The sequence below is a fragment of the Rana temporaria genome, chromosome 11, assembly GCF_905171775.1.
Source record: "Rana temporaria chromosome 11, aRanTem1.1, whole genome shotgun sequence".
NCBI lineage: Eukaryota > Metazoa > Chordata > Amphibia > Anura > Ranidae > Rana > Rana temporaria.
The window spans coordinates 39,015,546-39,042,179 of NC_053499.1; the positions used below are offsets into that span (position 1 = coordinate 39,015,546).

Below are 26,634 nucleotides of genomic sequence, written 5' to 3' on the forward strand. Positions count from 1 at the left end.
GCATACGCTCATTTGGGTCCACCATATCTGGTAAGCCTCCTCCCTCTCCGGTGGCAGGTATTATCACCACATCATAAATACAACAACGAATCACTGTGGGTTTCCAATCACTGTATTTGGAGTTGGTTTTTTTCATCTATCCAGTTCATGTTCACCCATATGGACTTATACCCTCGTACTTATTCTAATTGATATTAGACACACCTAATTAGTGTCCTTGTAACATCATTTACTATTTCTTTATTGACTTGGTGTGTGAGGAACATATGGACTTATACTTATATTTTCTGTTTACATTGACACATTGGTGTGCGATATAGACCATCAGTGTCTTCCTATTACTCACTTATGTTTTAGCGCTACATTTTTTGTATTTTGCTTTTTTTCGCTTTCCTTTTTCACTGGATTGTATGTAGCTGCTTGTTATCCAGATAGCGCAGATTTTTTATTTTTTTTTGCATTACAGCGTGACGAATGTGCTATCTCCATTACGAATGCTAGTTTTACCAGACAGAGCGCTTCTGTCTTGTACTTGATTCATAGCGTGCGGGAAATTTTGTGCGGTTGGAATTGTCCACACATGATCGGAATTTACGAGAAAGGATTTTGTTGTCGGGAAATTTGAGAACCAGCTCTCAAATTTTTGTTGTCGGAAATTCCGACAACAAATGTCCGATGGAGCCTACACACGGTCAGAATTTTCGACCAAAAGCTCCCATCGAACATTTGTTGTTGGAAATTCAGAGCGCGTGTACGCGGCATTATACTGTACAAGCCACTAGGCCAGTCTGTTTTGCACACATCCCATTTGCATTTTTAGCCCCTGAGCCCTTTAGGATACGCTCTGCACTTGTTCCTGCTTTCCCGTACTTGTTCTCCATTGCCTGCAGTCTTTGCACATAAAATTCAAGCTTTATTTCAGCCAATCCTCATTTGCATTCTCCCTCTTCACTGGCCCAGTGTACAGCATTCCTGAATGCGCACACCGAATACCTGCTTTTTAAATATTTCTCTAAGCTGCTAAAAGCAGATGTTTGATTGGTCACTATGGATAGTTGTACACAACAGCTCTCAGTGTTATTAAAGACATTCGTGTGCCGAGACCGGTAAAGATCATCTCACTGGACGGATAGATCATAACATGTAATCTATTATAATAAATTCAGATACAGAAGGATGCTCAGACTATGAAGCTCCCAGAGAGTGCTGCATTTGTTTCCGATCTCAGGCATGGATCATTTTCTGCAGCTACAATCGGGGAAATCTCAGGGTCAATAACCTGCTTTTAACCACTGTATGGAAAAGAGTCGGCTCACTAAGGAATATCAACATGAAAAACCCATCTTGTCATATTACATGTTAGGCAATTCACAAAAGCAATTAAGGCTACCGATAAAAATCAAACGGTGCCGTAAATAGGAAACTCGATTGTGCTGAGGTGTCAAATGTATGATTTACTTTTTAATGATGAATTTTTAATTGCCAAGTTATTTCAGTCAATGGTTTTCATAGCTTTTCGTTTAAGAGATCCATGCAAAAATAATATTTGCCTTTTTGGTAGAAGGTGGCATGTTGGATCAGGACTTTCCAGAGTCAGAACCTCGGGACACAGGACAGGTACCATTCAGTATGGATGTTTAGATGCAGGATAAGGTTTGTATGCTTCTAAAAAGATTAAGGCCTGGATTCAGAAAGCATTTACGTCGGCGTATCTCCAGATACGCTGCCGTAATTTTAAATGTGGGCCGTTGCATCTTTGAGCCGATTCACAAAGCGCGATATACGTCCAAAAACATGGCTTCAGCCATCCGACGTAACTTGCCTACGCCGGCGTATCGTGGGTGCATAGTTACGCTGGACGCATTCGACGTTCCCATTATAAATATGCAAATGACCTAGATACGCCGATTCACAAACGTACTTGCGCCGGGCGTATTAATATACGCTGTTTACGGAAGGCGTACGACCGGCGTAACTTTACCCCTCATAAAGCAGGGTTAAGTCATGTTAAGGTATGGATGTCGGAAACGACTGTCGAAATTTATATCGTTTACGTAAGTCGTACGTGAATAGGGCTGTGCGTAAGTTACGTTTACGTCGTAGGCAGTGTCCGACGTATCTTAGGCATTCTAGCCGACGTGATTTTGAGCATGCGCACTAGGATACATCCACGGACGGTGCATGCGCCGTTCGTTCGGCCCCTCATTTACATGGGGTCACTTGCTCATTGTAATACAACACGCCCACTGCCTTGATAATTTGAATTAGGCGGGCTTACACCAGCCCATTTACGCTACGCCGCCGTAACTTAGGGTGCAAGTTCTTTCTGAATACGGTACTCGCCTCTCTAAGTTAGCGTTGGCGTAGCGTATATGAGATGCGCTACGCCCGCCGAAAGTTACGCCATTCTTTCTGAATCCGGGCCACAGTCAGTCTTGTAGATTTGCTTACAGCAGGCATGTCCAAAGTCAGGCCCGGGGGCCAAATGCGGCCCCCCTGTTGATTTAATATGGCCCCCCTGGGGATTTGGATGTATATATTGTTTGTGGCCCCCAGGGCCACAAAAGATATATACTGTATTTATTGGCGCTGCCTTGGAGGGGACAGGGAGGGGGCAGGACGAGCGCCGTCAGATTACATGAAGAGAATCTCCTGTTTACTCAGCAGCGTCTGTATTGTAAGTCCCGTCTCCTGGGATGCCATTGGACGACTGTTCTGTCTATTAAAGAGGCCACAGGATAAACAAGGCATTCTCCTGTTTGTAATCTGTTGGCACTCGTCCCGCCCCCTCCCTCTGCCCTCCGAGGCTGCAGATGGGCATCGTTCAGGCTGCACTGATGGCAATGGTAAGGCTGCATTTATGGCACATGTGAGGCTGCATTTATGGCACATGTGAGGCTGCATTGGTTGCAATGGTAAGGCTGCATTGGTTGCAATGGTAAGGCTGCATTCATGGCAATTGTAAGGCTGCATTCATGGCAATGGTGAGGCTGCATACATGGCAATGGTAAGCCTGTGAGTGTTATACGCCGATAAATACGGTATATCCAAATAACACGCCCAAGCTCATCCTTAGTCCTAAGCAGCGCTCTGGGATTCGTTGGGGCCACAAATAAAATATATACAGTAGATCCAAATAACACGCCCAAGCTCATCTCTTCACCACACACAGCCACAAAGGCAAGAGAATTCCTGTTGGGCCGTGTATTAGTGCTCAGACGAACACACTTAGGCAGAATTTTAATGGTTCAAAGAATGTCAGGCAAAATAGTCGGCCCTTCACGCATGTTCACTTAATCAAATCTGGCCCTCTTTGAAAAAAGTTTGGACACCCCTGGCTTACAGGTTATGTTTTTTTTTTTTTCTCAATTAAAGGTTTTATTAAAGCTTATTACAAAACATATAATAAGGCAAAAGGTTATGTTAGTGTTAAAGGGTAGCTCTGTTTTAGTGGGAAAAAAAATATAGCAAATAAAAAAATAGCAAATACAACTGCTAAACAGGCCATATTGTAATTTAATGTTATTAAAATGACCTTTCCTTTTCAATCTCAAGCTGCTGTAATTTTCTGTAAAATTCAATGCAATATGGCAACCTGGGGGCACTCTGTACACTGTTGGTGTACAGAACACCCCAGGAAGCATTTCCCGCTTGTGTGATTGGCTTACTGATTTTCCCATAAGTCTGCAATAAGGTACAAGTCAAATTTGAGGCCACCTCTGCAATAGATAATTGAGTTTTGGTGAGATAGTCCTTAAGGGTTAATTACTTCCAAAGGAATGCAAACACTAACTTTTCTCATCAGAACACAAAGAAGGCATCGGCTAATTATAATGAACCAGACCCTCCTATTCAGTATCAGTACCAAAAGGACACAATGGAACAAGCAGAGTTCTCTCCAGAGCAGAAAAAGTAGGGCTCTATAATGTTTGTTAAAATCCATAGATCACCCAGAGGGGATTGAGTTTGTCAACAAAGTGATATTACTCTTTATGGCTAATATGTAGCTTTCATATTAAGGTTAGTCCTGTGTTCATTTTTACATTAGATTCTGGGGGGGGGGGGGGGGGGTTATGGTTTACGTTTAGAAGTTGGGTTTTAGGGTCAGATTAAGGGTTAATGATTCAGTTCAAATTTCAGTCTGAGAAAATATAAAAAGTTGAGTTTATTATATATGTTAGGTCCTAAGGGCTGGGAAAGGTAGTGTAAAATGTTAGGGTCTGTTTTTAAATTACACTTAAATCTACTTTTAGATCCTGGAATAAACAACACCTTAGTTGGCTCTCTCGGGTCCTCCGGTCATCACTGACAAAGGCTATTTCATCTAGCAGCTTCCCACCTACCTCAATGCAGTGGTTACAGAGGCAACAGCCTTATGTTATATTCGTTTTCCCAGTCCACTTTCAGGTCTTAATTGCTAAGCCAATCGCTTACTACTACCCTGCTACTACACAAGGACCCACTGACACACTATATCCCATCTATTACTCCATTATCTTGAAGGCCGCACATCCAGATCTCTCCACCTATTTAGACTTGGGAAAGAGAACTCCAGCTTATGGTTAACCCAACAGACTGAGAAAAAAGCTTTATCCTGACCCCCAAATTATCCTTGGCAACTAAGACACAGGGAAAAGGGTTCAAACTTATAACAAGGTGGTACAAGTGCCCTTCCGTTTTCCACCACTGCAATACTTGAGTCCCAAACACTTGTTAGCGGTTTCACACCTCCAAAGGCACCATGTTTCATATCTGGTGAGAATGCTCCTCTTTCTGTGCTTTCTAGGTGTGAATTCTTATGCCCTGTACCAGGGATGTATTCTGGCCTAGGCCGACAAGGCCGGTTGCGATTTTGATTTTGCTGGGTCTGGTAAGAGGGCCTGTTGGCCATTATTCATTACTATTCCCAGGGATGGAGCCATTAGGAAGTGTCTAACCTGCTATTCTCTAGGCCTTATTGACCGCCACAATGTCCCTCTGTCCTCTTCCCACGACATCCCTCTGTCCTCTTCTCACGGCATCCTTTTCCCATGGCGTCCCTCTGTCCTCTTTCCACGGCATCCGTCACCCGCGGCGTCCCTCTGTCCGTCACCCGTGGCGTCCCTCTGTCCGTCACCCGCGGCGTCCCTCTGTCCGTCACCCGCGGCGTCCCTCTGTCCGTCACCCGCGGCGTCCCTCTGTCCGTCACCCGTGGCATCCCTCTGTCCGTCACCCACGGTGTCCCTCTGTCCGTCACCCATGAATATGACAGGGCGGGTCTTAAAGAAGGGGTGGGTCATATTTAAATTAGGGGGTGCGCAAGTTTAGTCAGGCCTAGGGCAGCACAAAACCTAAATACACCTCTGCCCTGTACACACGATAGGTTAGTCTAATGAAAACGGTCTGATGGATTTTTCCATCAGTTATCCGATGAAGCTGACAGATGATCAGTCGTGACTACACATCATCAGTTAAAAAAACGATCGTGTCAGAACGCGGTGACGTAAAATACAACGACGTGCTGAAAAAAATGATGTTCAATGCTTCCAAGCATGCGTCGACTTGATTCTGAGCATGCGTGGATTTTTAACCGATGGACGTACCTACAGACGATCGTTTTTTTCTATAGGTTTTTTATCCATCAGATAATTTTAAAACAAGTTTCTATTTTTTTAACCTATGGATAAATAACCGATGGGGCCCACACATGTTCGGTTTGGCCTGATGAAAACGGTCCATCAGACCGTTTTCATCAGACTAACCTATCGTGTGTACGCAGCATTACTCATTACTATAAGCTTATAGCTATTCAAATCCCATTCTCACCCATGATAGCTCTTCTCTCCGTGATTCCAGGACCTCCTGAGCCCACAAAAAAGGATGTCCTCAGGCATTTTCTAGTGTGGCCAGAACAGTCATATACCCTGTTATTGGAAAATAACCTCTATACCTCCCCTTGTGGAAAGGGCCATTGAACTTGACTTCATCAGAGACCTGGAACATCTGCTGTTGCAGGAAAGTGTCAGGGAAGAACAGTTCTAGGTTCCGCTACTCTTCTGCATTTCAGGATTGGATATAGGTAGTCATTCCTCCAACCTTCAACCAACGACGATGAAGTGCCCCGACCTTCGCTTTTCTCTTCCTTTCCCTAACTGCTCTTTTCTTTCTGGTCTTACTTTTTCTCTTTATGCTTGCTACTAGCCACATTCTCATAGGCTCACATATTTGATGAGCTAGTCAATTGATTTGTATTGCTTGTCACTATTTTAGCCAGAGAAGGTAGCATTCAATTAATTTAATTGGGTTACTGCCTCCCCAGTTTCTATCTAGATGATCCAAGACTGTAACGCTTGTCATTACTGGAATCTGAGTTTTTATACAGATTTTTGATGTGTACAGCCTACAATGTTGGTTGGCCTGAACCTTATACACTTCGTACTTTTTTTATTACTTGAATATGTACTCCTTGTGCATAAAAAAGAATTAATAATTGAATAGATTCAACTAAATTACACTTAAAGCTGAAGTCTAGCAAGGGAACGCCCCTCCCCCCCAACTAAAAAGTCTAAATACCTAAGATATTCGACTGAATAGAGTTGGTTTGCCATTTTGCTACAGATGGGCTTTAAAGCCCAATTTCAAGCTTCCCCACCTTGTTAACACCTCCCCACTAGAAAACCCAAATGGCCTTAATAAGAAAACCCTTTTTTCTAGGTTTATTTAGTTTGGTCAAGTGATATCAAAGGTCTTTTTCACCCTCTTCTTACTCCTGTGGTGGGTGGATCCTAAATACTGCGGGAAGTGGAAGGGATCTATGTAATGATGAGGTACCTTGACATAATAAAATAAATTGTCATAGACTGCGGACATGATACAAAAGATGGTCAGAGACTGAATACATAATACAAGAGAAGATCAGAAAATGTAAACATGGTACAAGAGATTGTTAGAAACATAGTCAGAGACTATGAACATGCTATAGGAGCTGTAGGAGACTGACATGCTTTAAGAGACAGTCATAGACTGGAGACAAATTACATGTGACTTCTAGAAACCACTGTGACAGCATAGCAATAATAAAACACAGATCAGTGTCTGCAGGGGCTCTAGAGGCTGCAAGTTGGGCATCAGGGCTCTTGGCGTTCTCCTGGGGGTCTAGATTAGGGGGCAAAGCCTTTACTGTATGTCCTGGGCTCACAGGAGGTGGGTTGAATTATGCTGACCATCATTTAACCTGGAAGAAGAGTGACGCTGGATTGTACAGGTGGATCTGTGGGGTATAAGTGGATCTGTGGGATACAACTCTGGAGATAGGGTATATCATCCAGAACTGCTTTTTTATTTTAAAGGGTTCTTGGGGTATCCACACTCAAATTAAGCTTTAAGGATAGTTTAAACATTCAGAACACATAAGGATACTTTCCCATTCACTCTTCTTTTTTGAGTTGGCACACCAACTGCTGCTTTAACGACTAATAGAACCAGAATCACCTACTTGTAGACAGGGCAGGAACTAATTTGAACAGGGCCGCCATCAGGGGGGTACAGGCAGTACACCTTTAAGGGGCCCGGGTGGCAACCCCCCCTTTTTTTTTTTGTATAAAAAATGTTTTTGTTTAAGCTTCTGGGGGTCCCTAGGGGCCCAGAGAGTCCCGGGGCCCCGGATGGCACCCCCCCTTTTTTTATTATTTTTATATATTTTTTTAATTTTTATTAAAGGGCCCAGAGGTCCCCAGGGGCCCGGAGGTCCCCGGATGACAACCCCCCCTTTTTTTTATTAAAAAATATATTTTTTTAATATATTTTTTTATTTCTTTTTATTTGTATTTATTTATTTATTTTATATATATATATATATATATATATATATATTTTATTAAAGGTCCCAGAGGTTCCCAGGGGCCCAGTGGTCCCCAGGGCCCCGGATGGTACCCCCCTTTTTTTTAAATAAAAAAAATAAAAAATGTATATACAAATTTTTTTTTATTCTTTTTTTTTCTTTTTATTTCTTTTTTTTTACATATATATTTTTTTTTTATTAAAGGGTCCAAAAATCCCCAGGGGCCCGGAGGTCCCCAGATGGCAACCCCCCTTTTTTTAAAAATAAATGTATTTATTTTTATATATTTTTTATTTATTTTTTATTAAAGGGCCCCTTTATTTATTTTTTTAATATATATATATATATATATATATATATATATATATATATATTGTAAAGGCCCCCCCCGCTTCTCAATTAGCAGCTGCACCCCCCCCCCCGCTTCTCAATTTCAGGCTGGCACCCCCCCCCCCTGTTCTCTGCTTCAGGGGGCCCATGCCTTGAAGCTGTGTAAGGGGCCCCATAATTCCTGATGGCGACCCTGAATGTGAATAGCTTGGAGAGGTGTTCACTGGGAGGCTGGCTCTTCGACTTTTACGTTAAAGAAATGTTTAAAACTAAATGCAAAAGTAACATTCAGAACTGTTTAAAAAAACAAGATCCCACTCCTGTACAGAAATTATTATCCAGTATATGGAATTTAGGTCATTTGCTTCACAGGTTCTCCATTACCTGCCATGTTGTGCTAAAAGAGGCTTTAACATGACAGTAGACTTCTCTATGAGAGTAATGGCCAAGGAGTCACTACAAAGTCCATCTACTACACCATGGTGTTTTCTGATAACTGCTGAAACCTTGGCATACTCAATGATCCATATTGTTAAAACCTCTTTTCCAGAGACCAGCTTGCAATTTATGTTTAGTGACTTTTTAAATCTTTTGAGATTATGTGATTATGATGTACTCATTTCATTTTTTTTTTTTCTCATTAGGCAAAACTGAAATGAATGCCATGGAGAGCAGAATGATTGACTACCGTATTAGTGGTATGTATTTTTCGTGTTTCTAGAAAAAAAAAAAAAGATTCTATTCTATTTCCACCATATGAAATACACAGGTTTTTTTCTGAAAAAAAGTGACAATGCGTAAAGTACACTAGCCCATAGAGTTCAATATAATTTCCTAAGTTTTATCAGTAAAAAAAAACATAATATTTGGGGGTTCTAATTTTATAGCAAAAAATACAAATTTAAACTTGTAAACAAAAACTTTCAGAAGAGGCCTGCAAAGAAGCGGTAAACTACAACTAAAGGCAAAACTTTTTTTAGTGTTTGACAGAATGAAGAGGGATTAAAACACCTGTTACCCCTTCTATTTGTCCTAATTACCATTATCATTGACAGCGAAAGTAAAAGTAAGGCCCCGTACACATGAGGAGACATGTCCGATGAAAACGGTCCGTGGACCGTTTTCATCGGACATGTCTCCTGGGAGCTTTTGACCTGATGTGTGTGTGTGTACACACCATCAGACCAAAATCCCCGCGGACAGAGAACGTGGTGATGTAGAAGACACCGACGTTCTCAAACACGGAAGTGCAATGCTTCCACGCATGTGTTGAATCAATTTGACGCATGCGCGGGATTTCGGGACGCTGGTTACACATCATAACCAGCGGACATGTCCGATTAGGTGTACTAACCATCGGACATGTCCGACGGACATGTTTCCAGCGGACAAGTTTCTTAGCTTGCTAAGAAACTTTTGTCCACTGGAAACCTGTCCGCTAGGCCGTACACACGGTCGGACATGTCCGCGGAAACTGGTCCGCGGACCAGTTTCAGCGGACATGTTCGACCGTGTGTACGCCGCCTAAAAGAAAAGTAGTGGAGGGGAAATCTTCCAATGGGGTCACCAAGGGATTCCCTTAATTTGCATGGATTTCCTCTCACTTCCTGTTTGGCTATGGGACAGGAAGTGAAGTCAGATCTCCCCAATGGGACACAGATGGCAAAAATAAACTGAGGGTTATGACCCTCCCTTACTCTATGGTGTAAAAAAAACATTTTGCCTAAAGTTCTACTTTAAGCTCTGTTTACACAGGGATCCTGCAATGTGGTAGAAGTGTGAACTGACACCATAAAAAACAAGACACATTGCCTTGACTTGGAACTGCCCTGGACAATGGTGCCCAGCATTGTTCAATGCAAATGGTGTAAAGAAGCTCTCAAAGAAAATGAGAGGGGGCTGCAACTTCAGTGCTTCTGTTGGTAACTTTGGAGATTAATTGAACAGTACATGCAGCTACAGATATCAGTGATGGCGTGTTTAAAATGATTTGACTGCTTGTTAGGAATGTATATACCATTAACTGTACATTTTAAATTGGGGATATATTAAAATTGCTAGCTATAACCACTTAGCCCTTTCCCTGGCAATCAGAAAGTAGGTAATTTGAACATGCAGTCCAGTACCTGGGAACCATGCGAGTACAACAGGCCTGATGGTACATTTTGGTGAGGCTAAACATGTACTGTGCCTCCTGTAGGGCCATCATCACACGTTGTAATAGTGCACATGTACCATCACACACAGATTCCCTTGTTTACCATCCTCTACACTTCTGAACAGAGTCCTTAACACTGTTTAGAAGCTTATTTCAGAGCTACAACACAATAGCATTATTGTTATATTATATCTACTTTTCTTGATGAACCTGCCGAAAATCCACTCAGTGGTGGCTCAGTTGCCACCCTTACACCAGACATCTTTTGATTGAACCATTAAAAGGGCCAATCAGATGCATTAGCAGTTCACGTATTCTGACAGAAATGGGTGGTTCCTGTCAGAATACAATAACTGCAGTTGGGGGGGGGGGGGGGGGTATCCATCTGTGCTGTAAAGTGTGAATGGTGGAATCTGTTCAATTTTTTATTTAGAAACTCTGTAAACACTCTAAATAAAGGGCTAGTTTACTGTCCTTTAGACTTTATGGGGGGGGGGGGGTGTAACAGTGGCCAGTGGGAGTAGAAAATGCCCCAGCATCAGTGGGCATAGACAAGGTATCAGGTCTGGTGGTCAGCGGGAATAAAAAAAAATACATAGCGCATGTGATCAGTTGCGGGAGTATCTGATGAAGTCAACAGCCCTGGACGTAACCTGTATAGGGGCGGAGCCTGGAGTGTGAAGTCATCTCGTGCCCATCTCTGTTTGTTGTTGTAAACCGACATATGCAATATTCAGCTAGCACTGCTCAAGTGCTTTTTATTGTAAGTGTATTTCTTCTCTTTTAAGTGTAATAAATATTTAAACAGAGAGCATTACCGTAGATTGGGTGTGTTCTATCTCCATTTCTGTATGTACATGTGTGTATTTGGAGGTGACCTTGGGACATAGGAGACTTGGAGGAGTGAGGACGTTATACCCCCGTCTTCATTTCCCTTAAAGGGAACCACTTGTTAAGACCTTACTGGTAATGCAAGGGTCATAGCATTAAAGTGAGCGGTTAGTCACATGGTGTTGGATCATTTACCATTCTTTATGGACTAATGTCTTACTGTACATCACAGTGCAATTGATATAATCACTTTATATGGACAATTATGCACTTTATTAATTATATGTTGTAATAAGATATCACATAGCACATAGTGAGTTCACTTTAAACTGTGTTTTGATTCATTGATTTTATTATTTGAAATTTCACTACACTGTATAGTTGTGTTTTATAAGTTTAGTGTGGTGGAATCACTTTTATTGTGGGAGCAGCAATTTCATTTTTTATTAACACAGAAGAAGGTTGGGATAATTGTCTTTGCTTGGTTTTTGGTATAGACAAGATATCAGGTCTGGTGGTCAGCGGGAATAAAAAAAAATGACATAGTGCATGTGATCAGTAGAAGGAGGAATAGAGACCCATCATTGGTGTTAGTGGGAGAAATAGTGCACCATTGTTGGTGTTAAGCTTAGTACACATGGGACGAATGTCAAGCGACATCAGCCGGTTCCATAAAAACTGTCCAACAGAAGCCAGCTGTTTCTCTGGCTTCTGTTTGGCAAGCATGCTGGAAAACCACCAGCTGATCGGAGTGTTTTGGGGGGCACCCCCTCTGTCAGAACACACAAGAATATCAGGGGAGATTGATGCACTATCATCGTTAGTACAGGGCTATCGGGGAAAAAAAGCTAGTGGTGTGTGCCAGGCTTTACTAGGAGGAAACTTGCTCAATTATTTATATCTATGGGGGGGAAATTATGCCCCACCCTTGGTGTCAATGTAGCAATGGTGCTTCATTGTTGGTGTCAGAGGGAGGAATAGTGCTCCAAAGGCTGGGTAAAGACGAGCAAGGGCCACATCCAGCCTGAAACAATGGTGCTTCATTGTTGGTGTCAGAGGGAGGAATAGTGCTCCAAAAGCTGGGTAAAGACGAGCAAGGGCCACATCCAGCCTGAAGCAATGGTGCTTCATTGTTGGTGTCAGAGGGAGGAATAGTGCTCCAAAGGCTGGGTAAAGACGAGCAAGGGCCACATCCAGCCTGAAACAATGGTGCTTCATTGTTGGTGTCAGAGGGAGGAATAGTGCTCCAAAGGCTGGGTAAAGACGAGCAAGGGCCACATCCAGCCTGAAACAATGGTGCTTCATTGTTGGTGTCAGAGGGAGGAATAGTGCTCCAAAGGCTGGGTAAAGACGAGCAAGGGCCACATCCAGCCTGAAACAATGGTGCTTCATTGTTGGTGTCAGAGGGAGGAATAGTGCTCCAAAAGCTGGGTAAAGACGAGCAAGGGCCACATCCAGCCTGAAACAATGGTGCTTCATTGTTGGTGTCAGAGGGAGGAATAGTGCTCCAAAGGCTGGGTAAAGACGAGCAAGGGCCACATCCAGCCTGAAACAATGGTGCTTCATTGTTGGTGTCAGAGGGAGGAATAGTGCTCCAAAGGCTGGGTAAAGACGAGCAAGGGCCACATCCAGCCTGAAGCAATGGTGCTTCATTGTTGGTGTCAGAGGAAGGAATAGTGCTCCAAAGGCTGGGTAAAGACGAGCAAGGGCCACATCCAGCCTGAAACAATGATGCTTTATTGTTGGTGTCAGAGGGAGGAATAGTGCTCCAAAGGCTGGGTAAAGACGAGCAAGGGCCACATCCAGCCTGAAGCAATGGTGCTTCATTGTTAGTGTCAGAGGGAGGAATAGTGCTCCAAAGGCTGGGTAAAGACGAGCAAGGGCCACATCCAGCCTGAAACAATGGTGCTTCATTGTTGGTGTCAGAGGAAGGAATAGTGCTCCAAAGGCTGGGTAAAGACGAGCAAGGGCCACATCCAGCCTGAAACAATGATGCTTTATTGTTGGTGTCAGAGGGAGGAATAGTGCTCCAAAGGCTGGGTAAAGACGAGCAAGGGCCACATCCAGCCTGAAGCAATGGTGCTTCATTGTTAGTGTCAGAGGGAGGAATAGTGCTCCAAAGGCTGGGTAAAGACGAGCAAGGGCCACATCCAGCCTGAAACAATGGTGCTTCATTGTTGGTGTCAGAGGGAGGAATAGTGCTCCAAAGGCTGGGTAAAGACGAGCAAGGGCCACATCCAGCCTGAAGCAATGGTGCTTCATTGTTGGTGTCAGAGGGAGGAATAGTGCTCCAAAGGCTGGGTAAAGACGAGCAAGGGCCACATCCAGCCTGAAACAATGATGCTTTATTGTTGGTGTCAGAGGAAGGAATAGTGCTCCAAAGGCTGGGTAAAGATGGGCAAGGGCCACATCCAGCCTGACCGTATTAAACCCAGAGTGACAACCAGGGGACTAGAATTTGGTAGATAAGAAATCAGCATGGGCAGTCTCAATATTTCTCTAAGTAATAGTTTTCTTAAGGAATTATGATACCAGATTTCACCAGCAAGTGGAGCAGCGGGTAACACCTAGAACTGCTACCCCAGGTATGGGTCACACTAATCAGGTGAAAAAAAAGGACTGACTGCATTGGTTTCTGGGAGTTGATTAAATATGAAACACCTAGAAATGTCCTTTACAGCTAACGGGATCTGGAATGAGTCACAATCTAATTATCTGATATCAAGTCTTGCTTTTGCAAACAATAAATACTGTCTGTAGAAGCAGAATAAGAAGCATATTCTATTACTCCTAAACTGGATTGTTGATCTCATGCTGATAATCGTACACATTGGTTGTTGTCATTTTGTTTTATGTACCATTTATATTTCTTCATAAAAGTACTCACGCTTATTTTATGTGCCACTTTTACAGTCATCACAAGCCCTCCAGAATGGGAAATTGGAATATACATAGCTGGTGCGCTGACGCTGCTTGGCGTGGTCGGTTTATATCTCTGGAAGCTGTATAAATCTGGGGATTATCCATCACCTTCTCCATTCCCTAACTATGACTATAGATATCTGAAGCATAAATATGGGACAGCACACTCAGATGTTAAAAGGAAGGTGAGTAGAACAAATGGATCATGCAATCAATTTCCAACTTTGGGTGGACAGTGTTTGGTTTATTTATACCTTGTGAAGACCCCAACAATGGGATTGTGCGGAGAGATAATACTGCTCTAAAAACTGCTGATCCCTTGGCTTTGCTTCCGTCCCACTAAACCAAAAAGGGTGCTGGCTATGCACAGGTGCATTGGATAGAAGAAGATCCTGGACTGCCGCACTCCTTAAAACAATGTCTTTATTGTACAAATAAAATCCAAAAAACAACCAAAGCGATGCAGCTACGAGTAAGCATCACATGACGTGAAACATGTCAGCCACCTTTTTCCTGTTGTTCACTTCATTTTGACTGCATCACTCTGTTTTTTTTGGGGATTTTATTTGTACAATAAAGACATCGTTTTAAGTTGTGCGGCAGTCCAGGATCTTCTTCTATCCAATGGGATTGTGCCCCTGCAACCGGTGCCTCCTCCCAAAAGGCATAAAATCCACAATTATTTAGTTTGCATTTTGGAGGATTTGTCCATTTAAATAGCACTGTGTAAAAAACATTGAACCCTAATAAATGTATAGGACTAATATAGCGTATGTGATGTGTTCAGTATATTTATTTCCAGTGGGGCAAGCTGTACAGCTTAAAGTAGTATTCAACCCCAAACCAAACATGTAATATATTGCAGCTTACCAATCATTAGATGTGGTGGCAGCATTCCTTTTAATTTTTTTAGGCTTTTTTCTTTCTGTTTTCACCTGGTGATTTGGCTTTTTTTAGGCTTTTTTTCTCTCTGTTTTCACCTGGTGATTTGGCCAATATGTAGGAGTAGGAGGGTAACATGAACTTACTCCTACATATGAAAGGGAAATTTGTTGCAAACATATACATCATTCAACAACATGAACAAGATACAACATCTTTCATACAACGAGGTACAATGTACATCATACTAGATGTAGCGCCCTCTACCATAGGTAGGTGCTAGAGGTAAGGTTATTTTGGAATAGCTGCCAGGCAGGTAAATTTAGGCAGGCCTATGCTGCATGCTTGTTTTGATCTGGGGGCAGTGAGAGGTTAGTGTAGCAGTGGGTGTGAACACCTGTCCTTTAGTTCTTGGGCGCCCCTCTTCTTCGAGGGAGAATGTTCTGGAAAAGGGGTAGGGCTGGGGACTTGAGTGACAGGGAGTTCATGTGAGGAGCCCTGACCAATCCCCAAATGGAATTGGCAGGGGGTAGGCCTCCCACATAAACTCAGGTCCAGCCCACTGGTTGTTAGTTGTCGGCTGGGTGATGTGAAGAATGGAGTGTTAGACTGCAGCAGGAGGCCCATCTCCATCTGGGGGGGGGGGGGTGCGCGCCTCGGTGGAGGAGCTCGGGAGTTGGGAGGGAGCCTCTCCTTACACGGCCATGGAGAGGTATCCTGGAACAGAGAAGCTGGAGAAGCATTAGGTACGCAAGGCCCAGGTAAATTCTTCATCAAGGACTGGCAGGAGAAGTTCAGTTAGTGAGGCACAGTGGATATCTGGAAGAGGCATGCCAGGGGTCTACTGGAGAGTGATGTATGGAGGGGTCTGGCAGCAGAGTGAACATCAGGGCCATCTTTAAGGCAGGGCAAAAGGGGCAGCTGCCCTGGGCCCTGTCATTGTTTTGGGGCCCAAAGCAGCTGCCTCATACTTGCCAACTATCCCAGTTTAAATTCCCTTGAAGTTTTAGTCCTTTGCTGTGTCCTGATATCTCAGTATGAAGTGCTGCTACTAATGCTGCCCAGCTCTGCCCTATTGTGTACAGATGACTCTCATGCAGACCCTGTGTTTCTATGTAAATAACGATAGCATTCATATGTAAATAGTGGCATTCATATGTAAATAGCTGAGGCCAACGGCATTCATATGTAAATAAAGGTGGCATTCTTATGTATATCATGCCCCTCTGCAGTGAAGAGATGATGTGCTGTAACCTCTAGAAACCAATGAGTGAGCAGTATTACTGTACAGTAATCTCTAGCAACCAATCAACAAGAAGAAATCATGTGCTGTAACCTCTGGCAACCAATCGCAATCACTGCCTGATCTGATACAGTAAACTGATTTTAAGTCTAGCTGATATTTATTGTATGTCTCAGAGCAGATGGAGAGCAAAATTGCATGGGGGGGGGCAAGATTTTTTTTGCCTAGGGTCCAATCAACATTAAAGACAGCCCTGGTGAACATGGTGGATGATAGTAACTAGTAGCAACCATCTGCTACATGTATAACATTACGTTTAGTACTCTTTGTAAAGGTTAAGTCCTTATACCCATGGCAATCGTAGTATCATGACAATGACCAACCAAGATGCTTTTTAATTTACATTTACCAGAAGTGCTGTGTGCATGCTCCACTGGCTCATTACATTAATGGTCTTTTCTGGGTATGGATCTATACTCATCTGTAATAGACACTTAATGTCAGTACTAGAACCAAGCCGCAGTACAGAGCTTTCCGGTGCATCATCTCTGCAACATTCCAGTCATACAGCAATTACTTCCGTAACACAGCGGCACTTATATCTCCAAATCACTCTGCTATGTACTATTAATTGAAGATTACATAGAACTAGGTAATTTCACTTGGCAGATATAGTTATATCATGATATTTTCTTCTGAATTTTCTACCAGATTATTTCTCAGTTCTCGGTGTTGTGTGTGACTTAAAAAGCAATTAGATTTAAAGTGCTCCTGCCACTAGTGGTTAGTTGCACACAGCTGAGATGACTATTACATACAGAACAGTGATAGGCAACCAGGAGTTGGACTTTTAGTTCAATAGCATATTGTGAATGATCTACTGGTTGCATAATACTGCTCTAAAAATAGGTATTACTGTTCTAGAAATAAGAAATTAATACTTTAGAAATTATTATTATTATTATTATTATACACGGTTTATATAGCGCACACAGTTTACACAGTGCTTTACAATGTATAGGGGGCAACACAATTACAGTAAAGTTCAATACAGAAGGTACAGGAGGGCCCTGCCCATAGAGCTTACATTCTAAAGGGAGGGGGTGGTGGTACAAAAGGTAATAGCTGCATAGAATGATTTGATGGGGGTGTCTCTGGGACAGTTGTTAGGTGGGTGTGGGATAGGCTTCCTTGAATAAATGAGTTTTCATAGATCTCCTAAAGGTGGACAGGGTAGGGGCTGATCGGACATACTAGGGCAGGGAGTTCCAGAGGATGGGAGAGGCTCTGGAGAAGTCCTGAAGGCGAGCATGAGAGGAGGTATCAAGGGAGCTAGAGAGCAGGAGGTGCTGGGAGGGGAGGATTTGGGCGATATCTGCAGATGAGGTTGGTGATGTAGATCGGGGCGATGTTGTGAATGGCCTTGTATATTGTGGTTGGCATTTTAAATTTTTACATGGTGGGGTAGGGGCAGGGGCGGACTGACCATTGAGTCACTCGGGCACTGCCCGAGGGCCCCATGCCACTAGGGGGCCCCATCAGGGTTGCCAGGCTCAGTAAAACCAGGGACAGTATGTAAAAATCTGTGTTTTTGTTTTACATCTGTCCCTGATATGTCCAAAACCGACATGTTTTTGATGTGAAAATTCAGAGATTTTAGCTGCCCCACCTCTGCACTGCCTCCTAGTGTGGTGGCCATCTGTAAGCCCAGGGGCCCCATAATCTTTTATTGCCCGGGGGCCCCATGAGTTGTCAGTCCGCCCCTGGGTAGGGGAAGCCAGTGAAGGGATTGGCAGAGAGGAGCAGCAGTCACGCTGCTCTAGAAATGGAGGTTGGGCAGGAATACTGAGTATAAAACAAGATGAGAATTGGTGGGGCTGGACTGTTGAATGCTTGTTCAGTTTTTTGGGTTATTTTGTAATTATACAGGGATTGTCTGCTATACCACCATTTAGCTATTTTTTCATTCACTCAACTATTAACAACCCTAACAGACACGATATCCTCACATAGAGTACCATTATTTCCAACTGTAATACTAGATTTTAACAGTATGTGGCGCTTCAAACTAAATTTAGGTCCATGATCTCTGATAAATAAAATATGGAATAATTAGGAATGGACAAAGAGAACCCTATCACTGATTACATGTAGAGGATTGAGGAAAGTATATTACCCTTAAAAATAACAATTTTTTTCCATAAAATTATTACATAACACCTACCTGTTAATTTTTTTAGCTCTTTTTTCAAGAAGTCCCTAATCCCAAGGCACCCTTAAATGCATGTGGTTGGGTTCTCCCATGTCCTGCATCTCTTGTTGGTCATTAAGGCTGTCCATTATGTTTAACGACCAATAGGGAACAGGAGAAAAGAGAAACTCTTGAAACCCTTGACGGTTGGGATTTGTGTATCAGAGTTCCTGGATGTAGGGGTTCCTAGGGTGGCAAAGATCCTGGAAAGAGGTATGTGGGGCCACCTGAGAAGTTTTCCTGTGTATTTAGGCTGTTATGAATTTATTTTAAGGAAAAGGAAAGGTTCATGTTAAACCAGTTTGTCCTTTCTATGTCATGAAAAAAGCAAAGTGCTTAGGGCTACTTACAGCTATTTTTGGTTGTTCCTGGAAATTCAAACAAACTCACTATTTTCTTATATATTATATCTCAGAAACTGTATTGGTGAGATCTCTGTAACCCAAGAACCTGAGTTCCTGGGTTATCAAACGTGCTGCCGTCATTATGGCGTGTTCCCACTCACCCTGCTGAACGGTTTACTTTACATTTTTTAAAATGCAACAGGAGTGGCAGAAACGGGCAGATGCGTGCAAACCTTTGAACCGACTTTTCAAAACTATGGGAGCTGCTGCTGATGACAAATTCTTAAAGTCACAGGCTATGGGGCATTGCCCCAGTAACTTTTTCCACCATGTACCTGTAGTGCATGTTCACTGCCACCGGGTCCTCTAAACTACGCTGCCGCCCCAGTCACCTGGGTTCTAGAAGTGCAGAACAATTGGCATCAGTCTAATTGCTGGGAAGAAGGAACAGGGGTGTGGCTTGTCAGGCACTATGTGTGTCTATGAACAAGCATCTGAACATATTAAATACACCCAATCCATTCACCCCATCATAATTAACCCCCTGATATTGAATGTGGACAGTCTCAATCCTCTAAGTGCCGGTTCACACAGGGGCAACACAACTCTGGGCGCGATTTTGCGAGGCGACTTCAGCACGGCTTGGGGCGACTTACAACGCGACTTACAACGCGACTTCAAGTCACCTCCAGGACAGGCGACTTTGCCAGTGGCCAATCAAACAATAATCAGCTATGTGGGAGGGAGGGGTTTGCCTGAGAAAACCATTTTCTCTTCCTGTATAGTTGCTTCAGTTAAGACAGGGGATCCGACTTGGAGACGACTTTCATTGAAATCAATGTGTACAAGTCGCCTAGAAGTCGCCTTGAAGTAGTACAGGAACCCTTTCTGAAGTCAGAGCGACTTTAGTAGTGTGCATTAAGACGGCTCTCATTCACTTCCACGTAATTTGTAATACTGAGACCTACAAAGATTTTACATTTTGTAGCCATAAGCACTTTGCTTTACATTGGTGGTAAAGACCTTATCCCCCGTTCTTTAAAGAATTGTTCACTAAAGTACATCTGTTGTGAACTTTAAAGACAAATTCCTTCACAGTGCTTGGAGCTACAGAGATCAATGATGGATTGTTTTAAAGCTCTTTTACTGCTTGTTAGGAGTATGCAAACATTTTTGGGATCCATAGTTCACTTTAACCCAATCCCGAATTCATAGAAAATCATTAAATGCATTTTTACATACAGCTAGCAGAAGTAGTTGAATTGGTCTTGATGCTATCCTCCTCAAAGAGAGAGGCAGTGGGGCTCTACAACAGTCAGTCTCTATTGAAATGCACAGTGACGTTACATGTTGAATGCTCCTACAGGAGGTTAGAACACATTGACGATTGTTGTAGCGGTACCCCCATAGAGGCTGCTGAAAGTTGTGGAACAGTCAATTTGGGACAGAACTATGTACACTCTCTGTACACAACGCCTCCTGCACAACACTTGCTTGCAGACTATCACTCTCTCTCTCCTGCGCAATACGTGACTCCAGGCACAGCTAGCATATGGTTATGCCCAACCAGTGGCGGCTGGTGACATTTTAGAATGGGGGGGCGCAAGATCCCGCCCCTCCACATTTGGTCCCTCCCACTTCTCATAAGCCACACCCCCTATAGAATACACTCACTCCATCCCCTGTATTCCACTTGCTTCCCCTCATAGTGTCAGGAGTATACAGCTCAGCATCACAGCACAGGGTATATAGCCCCAGCATCACAAATCATGGTATATAGCGCAGCCTTACAGATCGCGCAAACAAAAAAATTACACTGTTAGTTATGAAGGACTCTAAATGGGCATGAGATTATGAGAGACTGCAGACATACTGCACAAGATGACCAGAGACTGCGGACATACTGCACAAGATGACCAGAGACTGCGCACATACTGCACAAGATGACCAGAGACTGCGCACATACTGCACAAGATGACCAGAGACTGCGCACATACTGCACAAGATGACCAGAGACTGCGCACATACTGCACAAGATGACCAGATACTGCGCACATACTGCACAAGATGACCAGAGACTGCGGACATACTGCACAAGATGACCAGAGACTGCGCACATACTGCACAAGATGACCAGATACTGCGCACATACTGCACAAGATGACCAGAGACTGCGGACATACTGCACAAGATGACCAGAGACTGCGCACATACTGCACAAGATGACCAGAGACTGCGGACATACTGCACAAGATGACCAGAGACTGCGCACATACTGCACAAGATGACCAGAGACTGCGCACATACTGCACAAGATGACCAGAGACTGCGGACATACTACACAAGATTACCAGAGACTGCGGACATACTGCACAAGATGACCAGAGACTGCGCACATACTGCACAAGATGACCAGAGACTGCAGACATACTGCACAAGATGACCAGAGACTGCAGACATACTGCACAAGATGACCAGAGACTGCAGACATACTGCACAAGATGACCAGAGACTGCAGACATACTGCACAAGATGACCAGAGACTGCAGACATACTGCATTACTTGTCCTGCGACTTGGGACTTCAACGTCGCATGACAAGTCGTACCCTATGATTTCCAATGAGAACCGTTCATATCTGTGCGACTTCAAGTCACAGCGACTTCAAAGTAGTCCCTGCATTACTTTGGTCGCACTTTGATGCAACTTGAGGTCCATAGACCTCCAGAATACACAGGCATTGCTTTAAGTCGCATCAAACTTTCAGACTGCGTTAGCCTTAAAGTCGCAAGATTCTGCCACAATTTTTTGCTGCGATTTTGCAGCGACTTGAAGCAATGCCTATGTATTCTGGAGGTCTATGCACCTCAAGTCACATCAAAGTGGGACAAAAGTAATGCAGGGACTACTTCGAAGTCACTGTGACTTGAAGTTGCACAGATATGATTGGATGGGGTCCAAAAAAAACGAATAAGCGGCGGGGGGGGGGGGATGGGGTTGGGATGGTTTGGGTGCCGTTACGGCTGCTATTTCCACCAATTAAATAAAAAAAAAAAAAATGTTAAATACTTTTTTTTTAACAAGCCCGAGGGGGGGGGGGGATTGGATGGGGTAGGAAAAAAATGAATAAGCGGGGGGGGGGGGGGCTTTGGGTGCCGTTGCGGCTGCTATTTCCACCAGTTAAATTAAAAAAACCAATGTTAAATACTTTATTTTTTTTAACAAGCCCACAAATAAAACATGAATAAGCGGGGGGGGGGTCGATTAACAAAAAAAAACACATTTAAATAAGCGGGGGGGGGGGGGGCCGATGCGGCCGATATTTTCGCCCAATTATTATTTAAGTTTTTTAAGAGCCGGGTGAAGGAAGGGGTCCGTTTGCCCGCTATTACATACATGTCCGCTATTTGCAATACTTTGATTAGGCAGGGAGGGGGTTCATACCTGTTAATGCAGGCGTGCTGGCAGCATAGCTCAGGCGCGATGGAGAACGCCACAATGGCATTTTTTTCCGGCCAATGTAGCGCCTCGTCTGCGATTGCACAGACGTGGCGCTACTCACACAGCACTGTGCCCGGCGTCCGGCGCTGGGACACAGTGCACCGAAGGACCTTTTTTGGAAAAAAAAATTCCTTAAAGGGACATGTTTAAATAAACTTTTTTTTTTTTTTTTTTTTTTTTTAGATTTTTTTTTTTTTTTTTACTGATTGGGGAGGGGGGGCGGCGCCCGGGCGCCCTCTATGGACGGGCCGCCACTGTGCCCAACACTGACTCAGTCAGGCCTAAGGAATTGCCATTTGTAGGCAGTGACAGACTGCAGGTCCCTTTTTGTATGTAGCAAGAATAGGAATAGGAAAGTATTTAGTGCTAGCTCTTCTAAGGTGGAATACAGCTCCCAGCAATACCTCTTCAGGGCCTGCAAGCCCTTCTGGCTGCAGCTGCCTGACTCCACTGCTTGTGACTTTGCCATCCTAACTGGCTTCACAACCAGCACTGACTGTTGCCTCTCAGTCCTCTCTGGCATGCCTCTCAAGTACTCCCGATAGCACATGTCAATCACCAGCCCTCCCGGCTGGGCACACATACCGGTGGTTCCCTCCTGAAAATTTGCCCAGCAGCATTAGCTCCTGCTGTCCTCTCTGAGCCTCCTGTCTAGAACCTTCATGCGTTCCTGAAGGGATCCTTCCTGCCCCCGAGTCCCAGGCCTACGATCACCCCCCCCACAGAATGGGGAGCGGCCTCAAAGGCCCCACAGCCTAGCACTCAACCCTCAGTTCTTCCACCCGACAACTTCTCCCCAGTTGGACTGACTCTAGGTATGTAGGAGTCCTGCCCCCTGCCAATCTAAATTGGGGATTGGTCAGGGCTCCTTAGAACACCCCAGGCAGCTCCACCTCTCTTCCCCTTCCCTCTTCTAGAATCCTCTAGAAGCCAGAGGGAGGTAACCGAGAAGTGATGCTATCTGTGAGTCACCAGCCTACTCTAGGCCACTGCCAGCCTACACAGATCAAAACAAACAGGCCTAGCTTCCAGCAAGGCCTGCCTAAATTTACCTGCACTCACCAAAAATCTCAACTCTATCTAGAGGGTGCTACAATGTATTACTGCGCACCTGCCCTTTGTTGCCCAATGATACCGGTAGGTTGATGTTCATTGTCCATTCTTATATTCGACATGACTATAATGCATATTTTGCTGCAGAGGGGCTAGGCTGTGTTATATGGTAGATGGTGGTGACAAATGTGGGAGGGGGGTGCGGGGAAGGGGTCACAGAGAAGAGTTACAAATCTTTTAGCAGCTGACACACATACTGGTATGTATTTTGACTGAGGCCCAGATTCTCGTAGAATCGCGCAAAACTGCGGCGGCGTAACGTATGTAATTTATGTTACGCCACCGCAAGTTTTACAGGAAAGTGCTTTATTCACAAAGAACTTGCCTGTAAAGTTGCGGCGGCGTAGCGTAAATCCTCCGGCGCAAGCCCGCGTAATTCAAATGAGCCAGGTAGGGGGCGTAGAGCATTCACATTAGGCGCGCTCCCGCGCCGAACGTACTGCGCATGCGCCGCCCCTAAAATTTCCTGACGTGCATTGCGCTAAATGACGTCGCAAGGACGTCATTGGTTTCGACGTGAACGTAAATGGCGTCCAGCCCCATTCACAGACGACTTACGCAAACGACGTAAATCTTTAAATTTCGACGCGGGAACGACGGACATACTTAACATTGGTTGCCCCTCATATAGCAACTTTACGCGTTGCAAATCTAACGTAAACGTCGTAACTTCACTGCGTCGACCGCGCGTACGTTCGGGAATTCGCGTATTTTGTTAATTTGCATACTCGACCAGGAAAACGACGGAGGCGTCATCTAGCGGCGAAAAAAAAATTTGGCATTTAAGATCCGACAGCGTAAGAGCCTTACGCCTGTCGGATCTAATGGTTATCTATGCGTAACTGATTCTAAGAATCAGTCGCATAGATACGACGGCCCAGATTAGGACTTACGATGGCGCACATTGCGTTGCGCCGTCGTTAGCCCTTTGAGAATCTGGGCCTGAGTATTTAACTTATTTACTTGTAGTTATAGTTGTACTTGTAGTTAAGAGTTAGTTTGCTGTGGCATTGGTCTATTTACTAACATTTTTAAACACAAAATGGGTTTTTCTTTATTTTCCCAGAGAACCCTTCATGGAAATTCTTCAAACAATGTGGCAAATCTCAATGACACCTATGAGAGCAAGAACGAGTTTGGTCCCATGGAACTGATCAACAGGGATATGGAGATGACACCATATGGGATGTTAAGGAAATCCATCTCCACAGATTCTCTCAGCTCCATCTCTTCTATTGGAAATAACTTTGGCCAGGACTTTACAGTGGGACAGATAGAAGTGACTATGGATTATAATGTGAATTCCAACACACTGCATGTCATGCTAATTCAAGGAAAAGATCTTATGGAGAGGAAAGAGGATGGAAACTTTGAGTCTTGTTTTGTTCACATTTGCCTGCTACCCGATGAACAAATTGTTGGAATTTCAAGGGTATGTATGCATGGAATTTGTTACTTACATTTGTTTTTGCAGTTGTTATTTGTACTTTGGACTACTTTTGGTGCCAACATTATACAGTGACCATTGTTTTCCCTGACTTATCCCTAAAGGTTAAAGCGGAGTTCCACCCTAAAGTGGAACTTCCGCTCATCTGATTCCTCCCCCCTCCGGTGCCACAATTGGCACCGGAGGGGGACAGGATACCTTTGACAGGTATCCTTTCCCACTTCCCGGAGTCTGGCCGCGGCCAGCGGTGTGACCACGGTGTTCCGTCCTCATCCTCCCCTGGCCACCGGGCCAATAGGTGAGAGGAGCGGGGCCTCGCGCATGAGCAGTAGGGTTCCCGGTGTGAACCGGCGTGCGTACCCTTACTCGCAATGGCGGCGACAGCACCCAACAGCTGATGGAAACATCAGCTGCGGTGTCGACATTGAGGGACTCCAGGACAGGTAAGTGTCCATTTATTAAAAGCCAGCAGCTGCATCATGTGTAGCTGCTGGCTTTTTAATTATTTTCTTCCCGGAACACCACTTTAAGCTAACTTTACCACTTGACTGTTCTCTCAGACAAACTCAAACATCTAACCCTAACCTTATGAATAAAGCCTTTAATCATAACCTATATCCTAACTCCTAACCAGAATCCTTAACCCAACCCTTACGTTAGGTTCATACCTTAGCGTTTTTGCATCCCGCATTTGCACAAGCACGGCAGCTCATTAACATGAATGGGCTGCCATGCCTGTTTTTCCACAAAAATGTGTGATTGACCATGCAATTTCCCTGTGGTCCCCACAAACGAGGCTGAGATGTGTGGGGTGCCAATTAAAATGAATGGCAGTCCTGTACATTTTGACTGCGGGTCGTTGCGAGTGCGGGATTAGTTGCCACAAGCATAGGTATAAACCTAGCCTGAAACATGACTCTAAATATCCTAATTCTCATGCATAACCCCTAACATTTACTCCTTAACCTGCACCCAAACCTTTAACCCATCATTTACCCCTTCAACCTAAACCTAACCTTTACCTTAAACTCCTAACCCTTGTACCTAGCCCAAACCTAAACCTTTTTTTAATCCTCACAGTCCTGCAACAACCCCTACTACCAGCACTAAGGCCTATATGCTGAAAACTGCCTACCCAGAATTTATATCTACTGTAAATGATATAAAATATGTATCTAAATAGGAAGAATATTGCAATATTAGCTGTAGTTGTTGTACAAATAGTATACATGTCCAAGCTGCTACCCTACTTCAGGAACCACAAAACTTTGGGGGTGCGTGGCCATTGGTGGTGCCTTCAGAAACGTATACAGAACAGGTCAGCACTTTAAAGCTAGTTTTACCGTTATTTACTTTACATGCAGTTATAAACTGCTGTCCTGAGGACACAAAGGTGTTTATGAAGGTCGACAGCAGAAGAGGGCTAGCCCTTTCCTCATTTGTGAAATCCTAGCACAAATTTACCAAAACACAAGAAAAAGAGTGTATGTACTCAGTGTATGAGTGTTGCTGCCTGCCTGAAGTGTGAATAAACTCTTTAATTCTTCCGGCAGACAAAAGCATCAGTACATTATCTTATGGATAAAAGGTATTCACTTGAAGAATGTGTGAACCCTTCACATCCGTCAATGCACACAAAGAGCTTACAATCTAATGTCCTTACTGCAGTCATACAGAAACACAATATACAACGTACAAGAACCAATTAGATTTTCGCTTAAGGTCATGTAATGTATAAATAATTCAAACGATTCCTAAGGGGTTCCACAGTTTCCTTATTACAAGCTGGCTAAA

At 43.9% G+C, this 26,634-nt stretch overlaps 1 protein-coding gene across 1 annotated transcript in view; it reads left to right on the forward strand.

Moving 5' to 3' along the window:
• Positions 1–26,634, forward strand: part of SYT12 (synaptotagmin 12) — a 132,741-nt gene that overhangs the window by 52,459 nt on the left and 53,648 nt on the right. The window contains exons 2-4 of the mRNA XM_040328365.1: positions 8,794–8,847; positions 14,052–14,245; positions 24,460–24,825. Coding sequence (XP_040184299.1) covers positions 8,805–8,847; positions 14,052–14,245; positions 24,460–24,825 — 603 coding nt within the window. The 5' untranslated portion in view covers positions 8,794–8,804. The remainder of the gene's footprint in view (positions 1–8,793; positions 8,848–14,051; positions 14,246–24,459; positions 24,826–26,634) is intronic.